The sequence below is a fragment of the Canis lupus genome, chromosome 5, assembly GCF_003254725.2.
Source record: "Canis lupus dingo isolate Sandy chromosome 5, ASM325472v2, whole genome shotgun sequence".
NCBI classification, from domain to species: domain Eukaryota; kingdom Metazoa; phylum Chordata; class Mammalia; order Carnivora; family Canidae; genus Canis; species Canis lupus.
This window is the reverse complement of record NC_064247.1, coordinates 9,931,375-9,956,622: the sequence shown is the minus strand read 5'-3', so window position 1 is coordinate 9,956,622 and position 25,248 is coordinate 9,931,375. Positions and strand designations below refer to the sequence as shown.

Sequence of the window (25,248 nt, the reverse complement as noted above, 5' to 3'; positions counted from 1 at the left end):
TTCAAGAAGAGTATAAGCAAGAAACTTCCAATTTTGTAAAGTGGAGAAAAGACCCTACTTGAAAAGAAAAGATGGAAGGTTCTGTACTTGTAAGTAAAAAGATACTTGAGTGTGAGCTTACCAGTAATTAAGTGATACAAACAGAACCATCAGAGAAGCACTCTTCTCAGGGTTTTACCCAGGGCAAGTTTCACATCCTTATTCCTCAAACTGTAGATAAAAGGGTTAAGCATGGGAACCACATTGGTATAAAAGACTGAGGCAAATTTACCCTGGTCCATAGATCCAGGAAAAGAGGTTGTTAAATAGGTGAATGCCCCTGACCCAAAAAACAAAGCAACAGCAATAATGTGGGAGCCACATGTGCTAAAGGCTTTGGACCTGCCCTCAGCAGAAGGAATACGGAGGATATTAGAGAGAATCAATGCATAAGAGATGAAGATGCTGATGCTGGATATTGTGATGACCACTCCCACAATAATAAAAAACACCAACTCATTGACATGGGTGCTGGTGCAAGAGAGCTGCAAGAGAGGAAGAACTTCACACAGATAATGGTGGATGATGTTGGAATTACAGAACGTCAGTCTCAATATGCTTCCAGTGTGGGCCATAGCTCCAGCAAACCCTATCACGTATGAACCAAACATCAGCAGAGAACAAACCTGTGGGGACATGTTGACCGTGTACAGCAGAGGGTTGCAGATAGCCACATAGCGATCATAGGCCATTGATACCAACACATAGCATTCAGAATTGATAAAGAAACAGAAGAAGAATAGCTGAGTCATGCATCCCACATAAGAGATGATATTTTCTGACACAAAACCATTCAGCATTTTAGGGGTAAACACACTGGCATAACAGAGATCTATAAAAGACAAGTTGAAGAGGAAAAAGTACATTGGAGTATGAAGGCTAGAATTCAGCCCAATTAAGGTGATCAAGCCCATGTTGCCCACCACAGTAAACACATATATCCCTAAGAACAAGAGGAAGAGGGGTAGCTGGAGCTCTGGGTGTTCTGATAATCCCACTAGGATAAACTCAGTTGCTGAGGAGCTGTTTCTCAGAGTCATTCTCTTCCAGGGAGCTGTCTGTGGAAACAAGTGATAAAATACATAGATTGATGATAGTCACAAACATCACTGATGGAAGAAGGCTCTAGAAGATGAGCCCATATATGGATGTCCTACCTTTTTACTTTCTTTACTCATCTATGCCTCCTCCCTCAGCCAGGTTGTTGACAATATGCCCATGACTATATCTCAGCTCCCCTGGCAGGAGCTCTCCTGTCCCCCATTGTCTCCACCCATTCTCTGCCTCCCTCTCCTACCATAAAAGGAAAGCCAAGAGTGCCCCCTACTGTCTCTACACATACTACCTTCTTCCTCTAAACCCCTTCACTCCATCTTACATTAAAATAAGTGTTGAAAGCAGGGAAGGGATCGATATACTCTAGATGTCTGGGTTTAAAAGAAAATCATCAGGAATGATGAGATTCAGACATTCACCTTCCTTCTCCCTGGTCCCACTCAGTGCTGGGCCTTATGCAATCTTTTTTCCCATTAGCTCAAAGGAGAAAATGGTGTTCCTGCATAAAACAAGCAGCCTCAAGTGTTAACTCCTCTGAGTCCCCCAGTGCTGAGAATTAGACCTTTTACAGACCCCAATCACCAAGGTACTCTGGGAATAGAATAAGATTTCTGTTTGTGGATTTTCCCAGATGGTCTACACCAACTTCAGGAGAAAATATAAAATAGCAACTTTCATTTTTACCAGAACCCCAGCTGGCATATCACAGAGAAGTTTATGCTACTTGATCTCAGGGGCCTGCTTAGACACAATTTCCCCTGGGAATTTCTCAGAGACTTGTTTCTGTGAGGAAGGAATTGCACTGTCTTTGTTTACAGCCTGGATTATGCTGCTTCCCTAGCATCTTGGGACTCAGGTATTCTACTCAAACTTCCCTGTTACTCCAGGGATTTCACGCCATTCACTACTGAGTGAGAGAGGTTTATTTTTCCTCTCCATTAACTCTTAGCACTTAAGCTTGACTTTAAAGGAAAATAACCTCAAACTTATTTTAGCCACCATTTCCAAATATTCAAAGGGAATTTGGTAATAGACAACAATTTAAATCAGAGTTGTAGATGCTACAGAGAGCACCTCAGACAAAATGTTTCAAACAGCCTGAGCTGCTCAGAACAGTGGAAACACCACACTATCACCACCACAAGCACCACCTACCCTCAGATCTATTAAGGGCCACAGACAGGCCTTTGCTATATATGGAGATTAAAATATAACAACACATATGCAAGGAAGCACACATACACCTGCATAAAGTTACTCCATAGATACGTGCAGGCCAAGATGTAACAGGAGATGTACCTAAATGTTTTAATCCTGTCATTCTCCAGATGACAAAGCTGCTCTCCATATGATCTGCTACATGAATATTCTAAGAAACATTCAAAGGCATGTCAGCAACTGCATTTGTAAGTTAACTGAGACTGCCTAAAATAATCCCAGTTTTCCTGGAATAGTTCTGATTTACATCTATTATCCCTGTAATTATTAATAGCACACTGTCTCACTCTTAAAAGTGTTTGGATTTGGCTAAGAAATTATATGGTCACCCTACTAAAAAGAGCATAAGCAGCTATTCAGGTCCTCTGGCCCCCACTGCCTCCTAGACCCACTGACCTCCATCCTCATTCTAAGGGAGTATCTTTTACCCTCCTTGCCCTCAAAGTTCTCCTTAACTGAACTTATTCCTCCTGACCAACCAATACTATATCTTCAGTAGATTTATGTTCAAAAATGGGAAGAGCCCTTGCTGCAAGCTGTTTTAGGGTTTCCAAAAACCCTAAAGCAAAGAAATACAAACCCTAGCTACCTTCCTAAAATAGGTAGAAGGGGAATAGAGGGAGAAGAATTATGTAGGTACAAGGATTAAGCATTGGTACAGTTTTACATTATAATCATTGTGATCATAATATGAGTGATACAACATTGTTGAGTATCATTGTTTATGGAACAATAGATTGATTAGTAATATTTAACAAATTTGGACATACACATATATATTGAACAGTCGATTCTACTCCTAGGTGCATACCCAATAAAAATAAATACACATGTTATCTAATGACATGTCAAGTTTCATAGCACCATTATTCATAATAACCAAGAACTGAAAGTAACCCATATTTCAATCAGCTATATGCTGGATAATAAATTGATATTAATAAAAAAGAATTCCGAATAGCCATGAAAGTTAATAAAGATTTTATTTATTTATTCATGAGAGACACAGAGAGAGAGAGAGGCAGAGACACAGGCAGAGGGAGAAGCAGGCTCCATGCAGGGAGCCTGATGTAGGATTTGATCCCAGGTCTCCAGGATCATGCCCTGGGCTTAAGGTGATGCTAAACCGCTGAGCCACCCAGGCTTCCCAGCCATGAAAGTTAATAGCATAGATAAAGGTCACAAACTTATTATGAAGCAAAAGAAGCCAAGCATAAAGAGTACACACTTTATGATTCCATTCATATGAATTTCAAAAATAAGGAAACTAATCTGTGGTGTTATAAGTCAGATAGCTGTTATTTGGGATCCCTGGGTGGCTCAGCAGTTTAGCTCCTGCCTTGGGCCAAAAGCGTGATCCTGGAGTCCCAGGATGGAGTCCCACATTGGCTCCCTTTATAGAGTCTGCTTCTTCCTCTGCCTGTGTCTCTGCCTCTCTCTCTCTCTCTGTCTCTCATGAATAAATAAATAAATAAATAAATAAATAAATAAATAAATAGTCTTTAAAAAAGAAAGATAACCATTATTTATGCTTGGTCTTGCAGAGTCTAGTGACTGGAAAAGGATATACTTCAAGGTTGTTGACAATATTCTATTTCTGATAGGGGTACTGATAACATGGATGTGTTCAGTTTGTAAAAATTCATCAAGCTATTTCCCTTTATAAAAAGATTTTATTTATTTATTTGAGAAAGAGATAGTGTGAGAAAGCAAGAAAGACCACAAGTGGGAGGGAGAAGCAGACTCCCTACTGAGCAGGGAGCAGGATGCTGGTCTCCATCGCAGGACCCTGGGATCAGGACCTGAGACGATGGCAGACACTTAACTGAGCCACCCAGGCACCCCCATCAAGCTATATCCTTGTGTTATACTTAAGTGTTAACGTAAGTCGAGAACAAAAATAAATTAATATTTTAATAAATCATCCTGACAAACTACTTCAACACTAAAATTACAGAGCATCTTTGAGCCATTAATTCCCTAATTTGTAAAATGAGAATTTACTGATCTAACAATTCAGTATCATAGCATGTACAAAAAAGACAAAAACAAGGGCACCTGGGTAGCTCAGTGGTTAAGCATCTGCCTTAGGCTCGGGTCATGATACTGGAGTCTTGGGATCGAGTCCTGCCTCAGACTCCCCACAGGGAGCCTGCTTCTCCCTCTTCCTATGTCTCTGCCTCTCTCTGTGTGTCTCTTTTGAATTTAAAAAAAAAAAATCATTTTTATTTTTCAGCCATTTTGTATCTCTGAAAACTCCCTTTATTTCTTATTTAAAGGGAGGAAATCAAAGGGCAAAAGAATTTATGGATATGAAACAACTACAGAGTGCCTGGTATTATGCCATTATGTTGGATGTTTTCTAATGTAATATTTATAACTGTACAATGTGCATATGTATAGAAGATTGTTTTGTTTTTTCCAAAGATGACCATAGCAGCACATACCCATATACACACATATACACACATCTGTATCCTACATGTTCTTGGTACAATAGGACTGACACTCCTTAAATAAAGAGATAGGATCTATATTCCCTACCCTTGCATCTAAGCAAGGACTTGGGATTTCTCCAACCAAAAGAGAATAGCAGAAGTGATGTTATCTGACTTCTAAAGTTCAGCCCTACAAGGGTACAGCTTTTACCTCTCTCCCACTCTTTCTTTTTCTCTCTTTACCTCTCTCTCACTCTTTCTTTTTCTCTCTTTCTCTCTCCCTCTCCTGACCCCTTCCACTCTTATTTCTCTTTTATCATCCTCTAGACTTAAGGACAATCATATTGGAACCCTCTGGCCTTGTCTCCAGATATGCCACAGGCCAGCAAGTTTATGGTCATTTACCCAATATTAAGAAGATGCAGAAGCCCTCTAGGACCTGTATGCTAGTTGGTAGACATCAAGGAAAAATACTCAAGGGAAATGGCCCAGGGACTTTTCAGTACAAATTTGAATTACTTAGTCCAGTTCCCCCTTATTACTCAGAATATCTCCTACGGTTCCATATTTAGATGTTTTTAGGCTTACTTTTATGTAGAAAATAGGCATTTCCTTTTAGTACACATAATTTTTCTAGTACACATAATTTCATATCTTCTATATTTCCCCCTTTAAACAACAATTTATCAGATGTGCAGCAATGGCCCAGCAATGAAAGACTGAGAATTAATTATCTCTGTTCATTAGAGTAGAAATCTACTTATTAACTTATTCATCATCCAATATGTATTATTAAGCCCAGCTATTTCCAGTACTCTTGAAAACTTTATACAAAGAAAAATCTCTCCTGAAAGAACAAAACTAAGAATTCTGAATAGAACAAAACTAAGAATTCTGGGTAAAATACAAAAATCATCTATCTGCTAATGTTTGAGGTGGCAGAGACTCAATGAATTCCCATGAGAGCAAAAGACAAAAGATAAAGTAATAATTCAGAGGGGTACACAAGCACTGGACCTGGAATTTGCCTTGGGGGAACTAGCAGATTCCCAACGGCCCAGAGTTGGGTTTTAATTCAGTTGCCTATGCAGGACATAAAGGATAAATCCTGGGATAGGTCCATTCATGACTAAACCTTAGCAGCCTGAGAGTTTGGAATCATTACTAACTTGTAATCCTGGATCCCCAAAGAAACATTTTCCATGGCTAAATTAGAGAAATAAAAAAAACCCACACAGGAAGAAGGCAAGATATGTGTCTGATATGGCCTTGGCTCTAGGGAAGAGAAAGAGATAAAATATCTCCTGAGAACTTCTAACAACCTCTTCATTCCAGGTTAAAAAAAAGTCATATTACAAATGTAACCAAATATATATATATTTCCTCTCTGGAAAATATAGATTAGCTCCAGATATCAAAGAATTTCCCCAGATAACTAACTGGGGATCATGAACTTTTAATGAAAAGCCCTAAACAAACACAAAATAAGCCACCAGAAATGAAAATAATCATTAATGATAAACCACAAGCTACAGGACCAGGCCTGCAAAATTATCAGGCTTATCAGGGACAGAATACAAAATAGTTTATTTAATATGTTCAGAAAAAAAGAGCAAAGTGTAATGAAGGCTCCATCAAAACTTGACAGGACAGATTTTTTTAAACAATCAACTAGCACTTTTAGAAATGAAAACATGATAGTTGAAATGAGGAAGTCTATGAATGTGATAGCCTATTAGACACAAGTGAAGAGTTAATAGGTAAAATGGAGGAGGATAGATCTAAAGGTATTAACCAAAGTCAGCATCAGCCACAGGGAAAGACTATGAATTAGAGACATAACTTAAGAAATGTAGAAAGAGAGAAGGTCCAATAGGCATATAGAGAGCATTTACCACATTCTAGAGCCTGTGTTTTGCTCTAAGAATATAGCAACAATCAAAAGAGATACAAAATCCCTGCCCTTTCAAATATATATAATCTAGTTATATACCTAGTACCTAGAATAAACAGATACTTATACATAACTAACTAGAAGTATTGACTGCAACATTAGTCCTCCTTCCATGTTTAGGAATCTGCCTTTATGTGAGCCTTGATTGGAACCAGACTCAGCCTTCTGTGAAGCTTCCCCAAAGAAAGTAAGACTGAACTCAGTCAGTCAGATGTTTCTATGCAGGACTCTAAGTCTGGGGCAAGTGACACAAAGAAACAGGAACAATTTATATTTCATTTTGGCAAAGACAAAGACAGAAAAATTACCAGTGATAATGAGTATTGGGTATTGGTGGTACCAATACAAGGAACCAATGCAGCCTAACCAGATGGTTCTGTGGTATAACTTGGCTGTGATTCCACCACCTGATTTCCCCTAGATCCTGCTGGATTCCAAAAGCTAATTCTCTGGCCTGCTCTATGGGTTTGTTAATAAACCCCAATTAATTCCATCTTTTGCCAAAGTTAACCCAAATCAATTTCTGCTGTTTGCAGTCAATAATCCTGGCTAGTATGATAGGAACTGGACATTCAGGAAGCTGTAGACAAGAGAGTAGAGACAGAAAATCATTTAGGCCATGAGACAAATTTCTCTTATTCCTAGGATGAAGGCAGACACATCTATCAAAATTACCTTCTTAGAGGGATATAACAAACTCTCCTTCAAAGTTTTGCTCTATTTTGAATGATATTCCCCTTTCATGGAAATGTTTGGATATGATTTGGAGGATAAATGAACAAACATTTCCAATTCCACAGATAATTCTTCATATTCCTACACAGTTTTGAAAACTTTCAATTCTTCAGTGACTCATCTTTTCTAATAAACTTCATTACACTGTTTACTGAATGAATAACTTTGCTGGCTAAACAGAAAGGTATTCAATGAATTATCTGGCCATATTTTTTATGCAATATGGGTCATAGCAAAAAATAATGATAATAATAATAATAAAAGGGATGATATTTAACATCAAAGGAAGCTTATGGCACAATAATTATTTTTATTAATGATTAAATAGCTAGTGTTTGTTTAAATTGGGCAGTGTTATGATAGATTTCTGTTTTTCATGGACTCTATATTCACTTTATTGCCTTTGATGTTTCATATGAAATCAATACATAGAATAGCTTTTTGTACACTTTTTAAAACTCGGGAAATAATTTTCCCCGAAAAAGTCATTATAAAGTATTCCAAAAAGTATATATTTGATTTTTAGCAGGTTATTTTATGCTAGTTCTTTATTCAAAAACATTCTCCAATTATTACATTGTTACTATGGAAATATACAATCTGTTTTATGATATGGTTTTAGAAATGCATTGGTATTAGGCTTAAATATAAGTAGAAGGTTACCAGCAGAGAAAATTAGGAGAACATTCTGAGCAAAGAGAATCACAAAAAATAATTTAAAAGGCCATCAGAGGAAAAAAGCACTGCAAATTTGGGGAATGGCAAATGATATTGAGACTTGAATTGCTGTATACATGGCAGGGAGGGGTGGGAGATAGTTGGGAAAGGTTAATGATGATAATAAATAATATCTCTCATCCATTTCTGATTCCAGAATCAATTGAGAAATTAGAAATTAGTCTAATTTCTCACTCATAGTACAGTAGTTCAGCAGGTCCCACACATATTTATATCAGTTTTGATGCTGATAGAGTTGACTGAGAGACCCAGCTTGGATGTACAAGTAAGACCTTGTAATTTCCTATGGCACTTCACAGACTAAATTAGTGAATATAGGTCTAAACCAAGCTGCACAACAATTGGTATTCTCTTATAACGAAGAAGGATTACAGATGGAAGAGATGAATGGGAGCACTGAGAATGTGCCTGTCCTAACCAGAAATGGGGCGAGAGGCCATAAGAAGGGGACTAGGACACACTGAGCCACATAAGCTCATTCACCCAATTTCTCATCAGTCCTGTAAACTATCCTTTGAGTTAGAGCAGGAAAGATAAAGGGGAAGAGAAATGGTTGCTTCTTTATTTACCTGCCTGGGATGTAAACATTTCTTCACTAGGGAAAGAGAAGTTTAAAGCATAAACAAGGCTAGAATGTCTAGACTTGCCTTTGACTTCTGATAAAAGATGAAAGAGAAGGATAGAGACCAGAAAAACTGAACTAAGGTAGTGGGAGGAATATGCAGAATTGACACTAAGAATAAATCAAAGACAGAGCTACTCTTAGAATTTAGAAAAGAAATATAGGATCATCAGATGAACATATCACTGTTAAAAAACTCTTTGGAAAGAAGGAAGCAATGTCTTTCTGTGCAGCAAACAGAAATATTTTGTATCATTCCATAGACCTTTTAGCTTTAAATACAATGAATATCATTGAAAATAATGATTTTGATAAAAATTTAATCACATGGAAGGCTGTTTACCATGTGTTACAGAATGAAAAATAAAGTTACAAAATTGTACTTAATATGATCACATCTGTCTCTGTTGTATATATATATATATATGCATATATATATATACATATGTGTGTGTATGTGTATACACACAGGTGTATAGATATATATAGTGTTTGCAAAATGGTCTAAGCCATCACAACTGCACATAGAGAAAAATATTCTGAAAGAGTATACATTAAAATACTAAAAGTAGTTTTCTCTAGGTCATAGAATCATGGTTTTTTTTTTTAGAATCATGGATTTTTTTTATCTTTTGCTTTTCTCTACTTTCAATATTCCTATAGTATTCCTATAGTACTTGAGCATTACTTTTGCAAATTTAAGAATTATTATTTTTAAAAAATAAATTTAAAACAAAACACTGTAGCGGCACCTGGGTGGCTCAGTTGGTTAGTGCCCCTCTCACTCATATTACAGTTCAGCAGGTCCCACACATACTTATATTACTGACCCTATTAGTTCAATGCAATAAATAAGTAGAAAAATCTTTAGGATCTTTCTCTTGACATATATTTTGAGCAAATTTTTCTAAATGAGAGTGAATGTATGAATTTACTTAGCTCAAAGGCAGCAGGAACTTGGACATTACACATGATGAATATATGTGCTATTTCTTACACATACAGATTGAACCTCTGGAAGGCAGCAAATGTTGAGAATATGGGCTCTAGAATCAGGCAGTCTAAATTTAATTGTTTACTCCACCACTTGCTATTGTACAATCTAAGCAAATTCTTTAACTTGTAGAGAAGATTAAATGAGAACTTGTACGTAAAGTCCAAAGGACCTAAAGTTTCCAAAATGACATTATTGGAGTTTGAAGAACATGAGTTTCTTGAGTGTGAAAGTCTTGTCCACCTTCATTCTCAGCTGTAATTCTGGAAATTTAGAATGAAAGGAGAAGGGTAGTCACTGCAAGCAAGGTACAATATGAAGGAAGGAAGCAAATGGGACAAGGAGTCCTATGTTTAAGGAAGCTAGACTGAGTGGCATCAAAACCCAATTGTGTGGACAAGAGTCTCAGGACTTGTTTCCCCTCTCAATCCAGGCCTACTTATTCCTTCTATGTGGTCTCACTGATCACTGATGGGAACCTGATGATATTATCACATGAGTTGGTAAAAGATAGTGAGAAGAAGACCACCTATGACACTCAGGGCTAATGGACTTTGAGACACAGAGTGTTGGCCCATTCACAGAGACCAGGTCTATCACCTGTACACAGACAGGCATCCTCAAGGGAAAAAAACATATAAAAGAATATTTTATAAACATGAATATTCTCTCATTAGATACTTACTTGCAGAATTACATTATATACAGCTCATTTCACCTACCATTCATATTTTGGTTTAAACACAATTTATCTCTAAATAGAACCAATGCTGGGGCAGGAAAGTTACAAAATAAGCCTGAAACATACTGCTTTGCTATAAAGCAACAAAGGCTCAAAATCTAATAGAGATATATTAAAAGAATATAGGAACTAGTTTGAAGAGGCTCCCACTGGATAAATCAGGAACAAACTTAGCAACGACTTAAGCAATGACAATAATGAATCATAACCCATTGGATAAAATTGAAATGCATGAGCCTACAATCATATGAATGAATAAACAGATGAATGAGTGAATGGATAAGTAAATAAGTACAGAAGGAAAGATTTTTTTCTGACAAAGTACCAACTAACAATAATGAAAGCTTGATGGAGTTAGAAAATCTCCACTTTTCAACCATCAGAGTAATACTGATTGAGGCAAGAATTATCAATGGATGCTAAAACTGTTATGTGAAAAATTGAAAAGGAACAAGACATTTCATAGTTCTAAAATATCTCTCCCTAACTTTAATTACAAAGGGAAAAGTAGGGATCCCTGGGTGGCGCAGCGATTTGGCACCTGCCTTTGACCCAGGGCGAGATCCTGGAGACCCTGGATCGAATCCCACGTCGGGCTCCCGGTGCATGGGGCCGGCTTCTCCCTCTGCCTGTGTCTCTGCCTCTCTCTCTGTGTGTGTGACTATAATAAATAAAAATTTTTTTAAAAATTATAAAAAAAAAAACAAAGGGAAAAGTAGTAATTTTCCCCAATAAAACTACAAGGAACTTGCAAAGTTCCAAAAACTGTATTATCAAATGTCCCCAGAAGCAATTTTGACAGGATATAGAATATATTAATTTGTGACAGTAAAGAAAAAGGAAAGCAGTACTGTGCCCTGCAAAATCAACAAGGAAGAATCGGATTATGGTCTTGGTGACTTTTTTCTAGTTTATCTTTTGAACACAATCTTTCAGGCTTAGTCTGTTATTCTGGGGGAAATGGGAGCTTCGTACATGAATGATTCTTTTTTTTTTTTTTTCATCATACAAGTTGTTCTTTTAATTTGTTGTTTCTCAGATATGAGCGAAAATGGACAGTACAGAGGGAATGCACGATTGTTGGTATTTTATAAAACTGCTTTCAGAGCCAATGTTCAATCAGAGAGTGATTTAGAATTTGCCAGAAAAAGTTAACCATTTTATACAGCACTATGCTTGACTATAAAAAGGAGTGGAAAGTTGGGTTTACAAATCCTAGAGTCTGGCTCAGCTACAGCCACTAGATGTGGAGGATATATCAAAATGGACAACAAGGACCCTGCTCACACAGAACTTACAGTCTGATTTGTTGTGAGGATGTATATAGAAAAGCAAATGAGCAGTGGCCCTGCATTTGGACCAACACTTAACAGGTGAAGTGCAGTGTGCTCTGAGAATACAGGGTAGGGACACTGAAAGAGACAGAGATGTGGGAGAAAGATAATCCAGAAGGATACTTCATAATAAATTATCACAAAGGGAAAGTTCTAGACTATCTTTCCTTCCTTGGACCAAAAAGATTACCAGAGTTATGATGAAGCCAAGAAAAAGCCATTTAAGAAATAAAGGGATGAGGTAAAGCAGAATTTGCCACCTCAAAATGTCTTTTTGGCCTAAGAATGATCTTGATCTGATTCTTTTTAAGAAAACAAAGACAGAAGAAGCTCTGACAGCTGGATAGAAGTTGCTCCCTTTGTGAGGGAAATTTATAAGAGAAATCTCCATTTTTAAGAGTTTCTCCCCCTCTCTACCAAGAAGAGGGAGATGACTAAATCTCTACAAACTGTTATCAATGGAGAAGGTAGCAACTTAAATCTGCGTAACAACCATACCATCATTTACTGGGCTTTGCCTGATAACCTTTTCTGTAAGTGACAACCCTCCCCCGCAACATCTTTTTTTGCCTTTAGCTGGAGATGGTATTTAAGTTGGTGGCTTGGGTTGTTTTTCCTGAGTATCTCCTATATATACAGGATGTATACATGTTATTAAACTTCTCTTTGTTTTTCTCCTGCTAATCAGTCTCTCATCACAGGGGAGTTTCAGTCAAAAACTTAGAAGGAAAATAATTTTCCCTCCTCTACAGGGAATATATAATAAAGAAAAAGAAGACAGAAAAAAACATTCTCAGTTTTGCTCCCACTTTTCTTTATCCATTCAGATACCACAAGTGGTAGTTCATGAAGTAGAAAGGAATAAAAGCTGTAAAAGGAGAAGACAGTAATACAAACACCACCACTGTCAAAATTAAAGGTAATCAGTTTTTAATGAGTGACACCCTTACTGGTACAGGATCTGGCCAAGAGTAGACCATCTGAGTATGTTTATACTGCTTGTGAGAGTATAAATTGAGATGAACTTTAAAGAAGGAATTTTGGAATAATATTCAACAATCTTATGTCACTCCGTAATTCTGTGTCTAAAAACATATCCTAATTAGAGGAAAACTCAAAGAGTTATTGAATAAGTCTGCTAACCATTGTTTATAATTTGGAAAAACAAAAGTAATATACAGTAGTAAAAAATTGTTAATGAGATATAATGCATGCATATACAAGAGTTTTATGTGATCATAAAAATCAAGTTGGAAACAAGAGACCAGCAAAAACAAATTCTGTGAACTGTGTCTTGGGAAACACACTTATATAACCAGAGCTGACACTCCCTTGTTTTCACAGTGTGCTTTTCTCTCTGCCTCTTTTTGGTTATCCACAATCCTTCATATACATCTTTCCTGCTTTTTTATTCACTTATTTTTCCAATAACAACCCTTTATTCCCTCCCCTGCATATTAGTTTTCATTGGTAGATAACATGTTAAAGCAGCTGCTCATAGACTTTGAAAACAAGGACAAGGTTGTGTGTATGTATGTGCAGGTGTAACCAAACTCAAGAGGTTTGCCATTGGGGTACACTGAATTGAACACAACTCAAGGAAGTGTTGAAAGCAAAGCACTTTTTTTTGTTTAGAGATTTTATTTATTTCTTCATGAGAGACACAGAGAGAGAGAGACAAAAAGAAATGCAGAGGGAGAAGCAGGTTCCCTGCAGGGAGCCCCATGTGGGACTCAATCCCAGGACCCAGGATCAAGGCCTGAGCCAAAGGCAGACCCTCAACTACTGAGCCACCCAGGTGCCCCAAAAGCAAAGCACTTTTTATTACTTGTTACAAATAAGAAGATAGAAACACGATCTGCCTGTGGGGTTAGTACAGGAAGCTTTTATTTAGCGTATTAGGAGCAGCGACAGGGTCTTGCACATACAGTAAGGAACTTAATACATATTCTCTTACCTAGGTATTTTAGTTCAACTGCATATATCTGGTATGTCAGCATGCTAGTGCATACATTGAATGTTCAAAATACAGTGGAAAACTCTACCCATAAGAGAAAATCTTATTAAAATTAGTTAAAGGTAACTTCAGGACAACTTGGGGGGGGGGGGGAGGGCTTCTGCACAGGTCCTCAGCTCCAAATCAGCTCAGACTGGCCTATACAAAGAGCTATCAGGGGAAACACCTAACCTGGCATTTCCTTGGCAGGAACTGCTGGTTCCAGCAACAAAACATATTCCATCCCTGCTTTTTTCCCTTCTCCTCCTCCCTTCTATTGATAGTTTTCAGCCCTCTGATCTGAGTAACTCCCTGTTGCATCTTGGCTAACACAAGCAGCATGCATAGAAAGACTGTCTTAAAACATACAACCAATAAGCAACATTGACCGACCCTGGAGAGGGTACAGAAGGACCAGAAAATTGAGTAAAGAGAGACTTCCTTTCACTGAGTATTTTTTGGTAATAATTATAAATACCATGAACATGTACTGCCCAGTCAATGTATGAATAAATACATATTGTAAATGGGATGTAGAAAGAATACACAAATTCAGAAAGAAATAATTCTCTTAATAATCCTGTGGAAATGACTTCAAAGAGAAAGAGACATCAGGTAACTTGCATGAGGTCACATAGTTGCTGAGTAAAAACTAGGCTCAAATCTGACTCTACCTCTCAATTTCCTACTCTGCTTTTTCTGAGTCTCTATGCTGTTCTTCCCTCCCTTGTCCCAGTCATCCCAATTCTACGCTGGTCCTGTGTTCTGTGCCATCTAAACACAGTTCCCTGGTTCCATTTTTATTCTTTTGAATTCACCCTTACTGATCTGTACCTTCCCAAAGGATGTAACTATATACGCATCCAGACTTCATTTTTACAAATAGAAGAGAATTTTCCTGAAGAGAATCTCATAAATCGAAAGTATTTTCAGAGTCTTTCATATATTGTTGTTTCTCAAAGACATATTTACCACTTATAATTTTCTTTTAAACCAAGAAGTAACTCTGCCTCCCTTTACACAGTACCATTAGGCTGTGGATTTACAAACCTAAACTGTATAATCCTTGCACCCTATACTGGAAGGGTGTGTCAGAGTCCCAGCAGAAAAAAGATGACTCCCGGAAAAATGTAACAAGGGCACTATTTGCATAGGTGTAGGCAAAAGGGTGGTTACGAGAAACCAGAGGATGGTAGAAGCCAGCAGCAGCAGCATTACCATCCCTTTGCATAAAGAGACGAAGGAGCAGTTACTGACAATGGCTTAGAAATGGGCAGTTACTATAGCCCACTGGAAGTCAGGGAAATAAATATCACAATATCATGTTCCACTTGTCCTCTGATTTCTTCTGCTGATGCTGCCATTGGCTTAACCCAGCCAGAAACCAGAGGGTCAGGGAGCCCATTGACAAGATCCATTAGGAAATGCCTCCCAGGACTTGAAGTAAGGTACAAAGGAATAGAAAGTTGATCTAGAGAGGCACACAGAGAACACCTCACTCATCTCTATCACATACAGTACCATAACAGTCCGTGGTCGTTTCCTCTGTTGACTGGCTGCTATGTGGTGCTAACCTAATTACTGGCTTGTAACACAAAGTTTCCATGGTTCTGAAATATTCTCCTGATTTTTAGCTGACCACCGTGAGCTTCAGACTTCTCCACCCAGGTTTCAAAAGCACAATTTGAAACAAGGAAATTATTGTGTGCAAAAAATTCCCAAATCCTGTACTTCATGACCTTGATATTTTCTATATGGTTGTCCAGCCAGCATGACCAAATCCCCTAAAGTCCAAGTCCCTGAAGCTCCACACCACTGTCTTAGGAGTAACCATGCTTCCTGCTGTCTGGGTCCCAGCATACTTCCCCCAAGTACTGTGCAAAATTCTTCAAGAATTTGGTCATTTAGCCAAGACCATCTCAACAAAGTTTTATACCTCCTACCTTCTTTGCAAAAATGTGGTATTTAAAATTAGCCCTTGAAAAGTTGCATGAAATTTCTGTAGATAGAACCAGATCTTAACATCCTAGATCAGTTCACATTTGAAATGAAATCTTCCAGTGTTGATGGAGGAAGAAAGTGAGCCATAGTGGAAAACAACTAGTATTAGAAATCAAAAGCCTATATCCTAGTCACAGTCCTGCTGCTGGGTAACTGAGTGACCTTGGAGAAGGTATATAAACTTGTATCTATTCTCAGAAATATGAGGGAACTGAATTAAAGGAACTTTAAGGTCCACTAAATATGAGTACCCTAGATTAAAGAATCTTCTTAAATTAAAGGATGCATAGGGGATCCCTGGGTGGCGCAGCGGTTTAGCGCCTGCCTTTGGCCCAGGGCGCGATCCTGGAGACCCGGGATCGAATCCCACATCGGGCTCCCGGTGCATGGAGCCTGCTTCTCCCTCTGCCTATGTCTCTGCCTCTCTCTCTCTCTGTGTGACTATTATAAATAAATAAAAATTTAAAAAAAATAAATAAAGGATGCATAAAGTGGAAAGGAGGAAGTTAAAATTTCCTCCATGTAACCAGTGGAACCTGAATCATATAAGGAAGGAAGAAAGGCCCTTTCCTAAGTATTACTCCTTTCTCAAGAGAATGGTTTCTTGCTCAGTGTTTTCTTCAGAGCAATTTTGACATCCTTATTCCTCAAGCTGTAGATTAGTGGGTTGAGCATGGGCACAACGATGGTGTAGAACAAAGAGGACACTTTCCCCTGATTCATAGGTAAAAGAGAGGATGGTTTGAGGTACATAAATGCCCCTGATCCAAAGAAGAGGGAAACAGCAATTATGTGGGAGCTGCAGGTGCTGAAGGCTTTGGACCTGCCCTTGGTAGAATGAATACGGAGAATGCTGGAGAGGATGAGGGCATAAGAAATGAAGATGGTAACTGTGGGCACACCAATATCAATGCCCACAACAATAAAAACTACCAGCTCATTGACATAGGTGCTGGTGCAAGAACGCTCAAGAAGGGGAAGGATGTCGCACATGTAGTGGTCAACCAGATTGTTGGCACAGAAGGTCAGTCTTACCATGCACACTGTGTGGGCCATGGCTCCAGCAAACCCCATCACATAGACACCCAACAGAAGGAGGAAGCAGACCTGAGGAGACATGGTGGCAGTGTATACCAGTGGGTTACAGATGGCGGCATAGCGGTCATATGCCATTGCTGACAGGATGAAGGACTCAGATACAACAAAGAAGAGAAAGAAGAAGAGCTGAGTCATACACCCTGCGTAGGAGATGACGTTCTTCCTCAAGACAAAATTCATCAGCATCTTGGGAGTGATAACAGTGGAATAGCAGAAATCTATGAAGGACAAGTTGAAGAGGAAAAAGTACATGGGGGTGTGCAGGTGAGAATTCAGCCCAATCAGGGTTATCAGGCCCAGGTTCCCTACCACCGTGACCACATAGAAACCTAGAAACAGGAAGAAGAGAGGAATCTGGAGTCCTGGCTGGTTGGTTAAGCCTGAGAGGATAAACTCTGTCACAGAGGAATTCTCAGCTGCCATTCTTACTAAAGGCATTCTGTGAGAACAAGGGGAAAGAGTCAATTTGAGGGGGGGAGAGAGAGAAAGAGAGAGAGAAAAAGAAACAGAGACACTCCCTCTCCTCCTAGTCACCTCCTATTTGTAAGAACTGAATCCACACAGAGATTTTGAACTTCAGCAGAAAGGCCTCTCAGGATGCCTGTAGGTCTGATCTCAAGGCTCCCTAAGGACTCTGCCACTAAAGCACCCTCTGGAGAATGGACCTTTCTCCATGGTGAGGACAGATGCTGCTGGGAAGAGGGTCTCAAAGATGAGCTGAGGAGTCTCCCAGGTCTTTACTTTGGTCCATTTATTGTGTCCTTCCAACTCCAGCTTCTGCTCAAGGTCGCAAAATCTGGGGCCAGTATCTGGGGAGAGTCCTCTCAGAGGTTGAAGGCAGCCCACCTGTGCCTGGAGTTTCCACCCTGTGGTCACCAAGGACAAAGCAGAAAAGGGAGGTGGTCCTTCCCAAAGCCTTTCTTATGTGAGGCTGGGGACTTAAGTTCTGTCCAGATTCAGTCACTCACCCTCCTTCAGCCTAGAGCCTCCACAATGTACCCTTCAGTCCAAATCTTATCCATGATTGTTCAGACAGATAAATGACTATGGTGCTAACACAGAAAAAGGAACTAAGCACAGACCATTTTAACTCCCGTTCTGTTTAAAGGATCAGAATCTGGACTGCCTTAGAATTTGCTCTGAGCTTAAGAAGATGATGTCTGATGGAGGCTTTACCCCAACGCTATTTTCCAGTTTGTAGAAGGGAGACAGCATCTTAGCCTATAATCATTGCCAGCTGGTGATGGGAGACTAAGGGGTTTTATTCTGGATTTGGGGATCTGGGGACCTGATTAGAAGTAGAAAGCCAAAGGATCCCCCAGGATCACAGCCCTAGAAACTAACTGTTAAAAAAGTAATATTGGCTTATACCCTTGATAATATATGAATGGGCTTTTAGAAACATTATTTAGTTGCCCAATTAATATCTACTCAATAAAATGCAAAGTATTGTACAAAAAATAATAACTTAACCATTTATTGAGGGCTTACGATATGTACCAAGCATTCTTTCTGTCCTAGCACTTGTGTACTGACTCCAGCAGGCCAGAATCCAATATCATTTCACATGTAATATTTCTTTTTAATTCTCTTCCCAAATCCTATGAACTAGGTTTTATCACTCCCATTTTCTTTTTTTTCTTTTTTCTTTTTTAAATTTTATTTATTTATGATAGTCACAGAGAGAGAGAGAGAGAGACATAGGCAGAGGGAGAAGCAGGCTCCATGCACTGGGAGCCCAACGTGGGATTCGATCCTGGGTCTCTAGGATCGCACCCTAGGCCAAAGGCAGGCCCTAAACCGCTGCACCACCCAGGGATCCCTATCACTCCCATTTTAGAGATGCAATAATTCACCAGATGTTAAATTACGAAGGCCATATGAAATCTAGATCCATCTTGCTTCAAATCTGGTGTTCTTAATGATTGTGTTTAGCCTCTCCCTGTGGGAGATAATGAAATATATAAGCAGAGTCCTTGCCCTCAGGGGTCTGACAATCTCCTGGAAAAATTAAGCTAGAACACACTGAACTTAATATGCTGAAAAAAAATGTGCTAAGATCCAGAAAAGTTAAAAATAAAATGCTATTCAAGTTCAGAGAAGGGCATTCCATACACCACTTAAATTTCAGTTCATCACAGAAATTGCATAATATCTAGTCCAAGGAGAAACAGACCTTCTCTGTGATCTCTTGGAACTTGAGTTTGGCAGTAAAAAAAAAAAAAAAAAAAAAAAAATCCCTGTCAATTAAGAGCATTCTTTTCCAAAATTGCTAAATTGTTGGAATCCTTGACAGGAGGCACCTGTCCTCCATCCTGTCAGATCTCTTTTAGGAGGCTCCCAGTGCCCTCATATTGACTGTCATGGCCTTGTAGCTTGACCCCTCTTCCCACCAGACCCACCAACATTTGTTTCCCCATTTTGCTTCCTTTGTTCCTTTTCTAACCCTCCCTCATGACAAAAGTTATCCCACTGTGCCCCAATCTCTCAGTCTTGCTTGAGCTCAGTGACAGCTAATTCACAAATTTGGGGCCTCATAGATTTGAGGCAATATTAAAAGTAATCTAGTCCTGAGGTTCACATTGAGTTAGAGTTATCTATGCATTTTAAAAGTACGTATTCTGTTATTCCAATCTAAACATAATAAATCAGAATTTTCAGACATAAGACTTTATAATCAGTTTTTTTCTTCTAAATCTATTCCTCGTGATTGGGATATTTAGCCAGGTTCAGAATTCACTGATCTAACCCTCCTACCCTACATGTTCCAGACAGAAAAACTGAGACCAAATCAATCACACAGCTGGTTGGTGGTAGAGTCCGAATAAAACATGAATCTCTAACTTCTCCAGTTGGAGGAGGTTTCCAGCTTATCCAGAAGAAGCCTACCTGGTCTTTGATTTGGTTGAATACAATGCAGAGTACAAGTAAAGGACATAATTTGACATCAAACTTAGAATAGCACCCGAGGGTTGTATTGGGGAGAAACTTAAATGCCATGACAAGAAATGTATAAATCCATGGAACATTTTGAACAGAGGAATGGCATGACCAGAGGAATGACATGATCAGATGTGCTGAGGAAGACCTACCAGTCTTGCGGGTTATTGGGTGTTAATGACTTGATTCAATAGTCCCTCCAGGCAACGTTCTATCTTATAATTCAGGCAAGTTGCTTTAACTCCAGCAGACAACAAGATAAGGGACAAAGGATAAACTTTCAGAATGAGAAAGAGGTAAATGGAGCAAAAGGCCTTTCTAGAACTTTTTAGCACATTACAAATCCCTGCCTTTTATAGCCAAGGTGTCATCTCCCCTCCACTCTGAACATTTTTACATATCCCATCACCAAGATCTCTGTGTTGGACACTGTCTCTGCCTCATTTCAGCCCATCTTTTTGGCTTCTGCTGTTGCTGTGGCAGCTGGCTGCATGTAGCTGCAGTCAGAGAGCACAATCCACCAGTTGCACCACTTTTACCTGCTTTCTGCTCTAAGATCCCAGTCTCTGCCTCACACCCAGACTGTCTGTTGGAATGCACCCACCCGCTCTGGTGCATGTGCAAACCTAGAAGTATGAAGGAGGTAATACTCCTTGGGGGTCAAAAGATAAATGCTCTGCTCTTCTGTGTCTCTGGTACTTCATTCTTGATTCTTAAAGGGGCCTCAAAGGAATTAATTGTGAATTTCCCATTAAGGTAAACACCTTGGCAGCCCACCTTGGATTAGCTTCCCATCCTTCCCTGCTTCACTCTTCCTCTTCCATGAGATCACTTCCAAAAATAAGCTATGTGTACACAGTCCTTGTCCCCAGCACAGCTTTTTATGGAAACCCCAGCTAAGGTGCTCCTAAGATAGTATCTGGAGCAAGTCTGACCAAAATGTTCCTTACTCCACCTGGGAGGAAGCAGCCTCACCCAAACCTATTTGATTCCAGGTCAGGAAACTAAATATATGAGTCACTAAATTTATCAAGTACTAGAAATTCCATATTTCAGAGAATTTATGTCTTGAGTATGTCCTAGTAAAATGCAAATGCCAGACAAAATAGGATCTCAGATCATTACCAGCTCATACCCTTGTGCAAATTAACCAGAAAGTCCTATAGTACCTTGAGCCACTCTCCTCACGATGTTTTGCTGTCTCTGTGATCTCCCGTTTACGTCCATGAGCTTTGATGGTTTGGAACTAGGTTTATTCATGTTTATTTTGAAAATTAAATACCAAACCTGGCTTGCAGCAGCTCACAAAACTGTTATTAATCTCAGATGCCCAACCTTCCTCATCTGTAAAATGAGCATAATGATAATAATCTATAAGGTTTTATGAGGATTAAATTAAATCATAAAATGCAAGAGCCAAGCAAAGAGGCTGACACATGGAGGAGCCTCGATAAATGTTATGGGAAATATACATGAAATATACATAAAATATATATCATTTTAGGAGCAAATGAAGGGGAAAAAAGCTTCTAAGAGTAGAGGAGCCTAAAAAGGGCAAGAGAGAAGCTAATATAGGGAGGAAGAAGAGAGCTGATTGAGATAAGAGAAATTCAGAAATAATCTTTTTTCTTCAAAACTTTATCTAAGGCCCAACTCTCCAGCATAACTTAATCCATGGACAGCATCAGGATCCTTGAGTATTGCAGCAGTTCCTATTTCCTGTCCCACCACGGACACCCTATTTTTCAAATAATCACATCACAAAGGCCAAATTATAAAGTCAGGTAAGGTTTCCTTCACAGCCCCCAAACTTCTCTTTCTGTACCCATTTCTAGTTTTGGTAAACATTCCTCTTCCCCAAACATCACAGTCCTAATGTTTGCTCTACCTTTGATTTTCAAAAGCAGTTCTCAGGAAAGATGTCGCAGATTGATCAACACAGTCTATTAAGAACTCGTTGGGGGTCATCCACATTCTACACCCTCTTCCAGGACTTATTTTTTTTTTTCATGAAGACAAATTCTATAACCAAATAATAGATCTCTATGAAATTTGAAACAGCACTCAATTGATTGTACATTTTAGTAGGGATGGGGCAGCTGGAGTCATCATGTGGTGGGTGTATAATCAGAATCACTTTGGCAGCTGTCTGTCCTCCACTTGGCAAGCTAGTTACAACTCCTATATCAGTCCTGTGTACGTGCGTATGTCTTTTGTGTGTGAGTGTTGGATGACATTTGTGCATTCCCACTGCTTGCCTATACTTCACACGAGGGATATATATTTAATCTCTTAAGGCCTCAAGCACAAATCTTACACTTAGAAATTTGCCACTGCTGTGGTGGTGATTACAATAAATCCCAATCTCTCCTCTCATTCCTACAGTTATCAACTCACAATTAAAGAAAATAAATCATTACTACAAACCTGAAATAAGACCCACAGGAAAAGGACTCCATGAGCACAGACAGCAAAGAAGACCCAAGCTTCATTAAAAGTTGACTTTTCTTTAGGAGCCTTAGAGGATTCTTGTTTGGATGACAGAGAACCAAGAAAAGTTCCTTTGGATTTATGTCACCTCAGAGCCTGTTGCCATGGGAACTACATTTCAAAATCTTCTCAACTGGGGCTTCACTAAAGTCATGTTCCTTGAAGAGCAGATGAAGCCCAAGCAGGAAGCAGTGTAGGAAGAACTATTCTTAACTGTATTCTTTTGTTGCAAAGTTGCCCTCTTTCCAAAACTTGAATCTCTATATAGTGCTTCTTTATTTATTTATTTCTATTTTTTCCACCTTTTTTTTTTCATTATAATCTATTTGTGTCATTCCATGCGTGGTACCTGTAAATGCAATACAATGTCTCTCATGCATTAACCCTTAGACTTCTTGTGCCACAAGGCTTGTCCCAAGTGCATTGACCATCACCACATACCAGAGGAGTCCAAGCACAAATGGCACTTCCAGAAGAAGAGATACATACAGAACCTCATTGAAGAGAAGAGATGGCAACAGAAAGAGCTTTATTGGAAATAGCCACAGTTAACTTCTGAGAAAGCAAATATCAAGAGTTATATGGTTCTGCATATATTTATTTTTTTATTATTTTATTTTTTATAATAAATTTTATTTTTATTCAATTTGCCAACATACAGAATAACAACCAGTGCTCATCCCATCAAGTGCCCCCCTCAGTGCCTGCCACCCAGTCACCCCCACCCCCCGCCCTCCTCCCCTTCCACCACCCCTAGTTCGTTTCCCAGAGTTAGGAGTCTTCATGTTCTGTCTCCCTTTCTGATATTTCCTACCCATTTCTTCTCCCTTCCCCTCTATTCCCTTTCACTATTATTTATATTCCCCAAATGAATGAGACCGTATAAGTTTGTCCTTCTCTGATTGACTTATTTCACTCAGCATAATACCCTCCAGTTCTGTCCACGTCGAAGCAAATGGTGGGTATTTGTCATTTCTAATGGCTGAGTAATATTCCATTGTATACATAAACCACATCTTCTTTATCCATTCATCTTTCGATGGACACCGAGGCTCCTTCCACAGTTTGGCTATTGTGGACATTGCTGCTAGAAACATCGGGGTGCAGGTGTCATTACACCTGTATCTTTGGGGTAAATCCCCAGCAGTGCAATTACTGGCTCGTAGGGCAGATCTATTTTTAACTCTTTGAGGAACCTCCACACAGTTTTCCAGAGTGGCTGCACCAGTTCACATTCCCACTAACAGTGCAAGAGGGTTCCCTTTTCTCCGCATCCTCTCCAACATTTCTTGTTTCTTGTGTTGTTAATTTTCCCCATTCTCACTGGTGTGAGGTGGTATCTCATTGTGGTTTTGATTTGTATTTCCCTGATGGCAAGTGATGGTTCTGCATATATTTAATCTCAATTTATTTTATTAAGCATCTTTGCCTCCTTAACATACAAATATCTACATAAATAATAAACATATTTAACATAGAATCCTAGAATCTAGACCTCAGAGGTCTATATGGAGGGGCAATAATTAACACATATTGAACACTATGCACCAAGCTAGCGGGTTTTACATACATTATGTCATTTATAGGAAATGTATAATCTTCAGAAAGTACAGACTTGGCATGCTTAAAAATATCATCCCATGGATTCAAGAATATTAATGCTAGTACTAATATTTTACATTTTTAAGTGCTTACTATGTCCCAGGAACTATGCAAAGTGCTTTACACAATTAATTCAGTTAGTTTTTACAAAAATCCTGTGAACAGGTATTATTATTATCCTGCTGCACACAGGAACGTTTCCTTGAGTCAAAGGAATCAGACATGCTTATGTCCTAGTTAGACAGCCTGGTCTCTCTGAGCCTTCAGGCCTTTGTAGCAGTGGAGGAATTAGCAGGATTTGCTAAATTAATGATCATGAGGGGAAGAATAGAGATGAAAGTTCCAGTATCAAAGGTGACTAAGATTTCAATTCCAGAACACAGAAAAAGGGAAATAAAGAGGGAAAATAAAGAGCTAGAATTTAAACCTGCAGTGAATTATGCTAGAAGTATGTCTAGGAGGGATGATCAGTAAGGAGCTGTTCCTATGAGAGGGGAGCTTGGAAGATCATGGAGACTTGTATTGGAAATCATGTAAGTAGAAGATCCCAGAAACCACAAGTCAAGGGTAAAGGATGGAACCTTTCAACACAAGCTAGGAGAAAGTCATTAGTAAATGTGTCAGTGAAGACAAATGTGATGGTTCTGAGCAAGCTTTGTAGCCAGATAATCTGGGTTCTGATCACATCACTCACTGGCCAAGTACGCTTATGGTATTTGGTATTTGTGTGTTGGCAACTCCATCTATAAGCTTAGATATTAATACCTAACATATAGGATTGTTCTAAGGATCAACTGTCATAATGTTTAATAAGTACAGTTGACCCTTAACCAACATGGATTTGAACTGTGCAGGCCCCAGAGATTTTTTTCAATACATACAGTACTGAACTATAAATGTACTTTCTTTTCATTCTGATTTTCTTAATAACACTTTATTTTCTCTAGCTTACTTTATTGTAAGAATACAGTATATAGTACATATAACTAACATACAAGATATGTGTTAGTCAACTGTTTATATTATTGGGAAAGGCTTCTGGTTAGCAGTAGGCTCTGAGTAGTTGAGTTTTGGGGGAGTCAAAAGTTACACACAGATTTTTTACTTCATGGGAGTTAGTGCCCATAACTCCTGCATTGTTCAGGAGTCAATTATAATTTTGAATTAATGAAGTTTCACAGACCCTTATTCTTCTATTTCTTTTTTTATCCACTTGATTAAATTCTGCCTTTTATCCACTGCTTCAGGAGT

The 25,248-nt window shown here is 38.8% G+C and overlaps 2 protein-coding genes and 2 long non-coding RNA genes across 5 annotated transcripts in view; 1 reads left to right on the top strand and 3 right to left on the bottom strand.

Annotated features, from left to right (window-relative positions):
- The window catches only part of LOC118354904 (uncharacterized), a 54,590-nt gene extending 32,079 nt beyond the window's left edge, over nt 1–22,511 (bottom strand). The window contains exon 1 of the long non-coding RNA XR_004816311.2: nt 22,333–22,511. This is a non-coding gene — a long non-coding RNA (uncharacterized LOC118354904). The remainder of the gene's footprint in view (nt 1–22,332) is intronic.
- Nucleotides 150–3,000, bottom strand: LOC112671495 (olfactory receptor 8B4). 2 transcript variants are annotated; one of them, XM_035717116.1, is made up of 2 exons: nt 2,981–3,000; nt 150–1,068 (listed from the first exon to the last, which is right to left on the bottom strand). In XM_035717116.1, exons 1-2 carry the CDS (start codon nt 2,998–3,000, stop codon nt 150–152), a joined length of 939 nt encoding a protein of 312 aa, XP_035573009.1. The 2 variants fall into 2 exon arrangements, with proteins under 2 accessions (XP_035573009.1, XP_025321553.1); XM_025465768.1 differs by lacking the exon at nt 2,981–3,000 and having other exon boundaries at nt 150–1,079.
- On the bottom strand, nt 16,456–17,403 carry LOC112671494 (olfactory receptor 145). The gene has a single exon (XM_025465767.3). It carries the CDS (start codon nt 17,401–17,403, stop codon nt 16,456–16,458), a length of 948 nt encoding a protein of 315 aa, XP_025321552.1.
- On the top strand, nt 17,647–22,965 carry LOC112671493 (uncharacterized). The gene is made up of 3 exons (XR_003143667.3): nt 17,647–17,698; nt 21,553–21,689; nt 22,291–22,965. It is a non-coding gene; the product is annotated as an uncharacterized LOC112671493 (long non-coding RNA).
- The last annotated feature ends 2,283 nt before the right edge of the window (nt 22,966–25,248 follow it).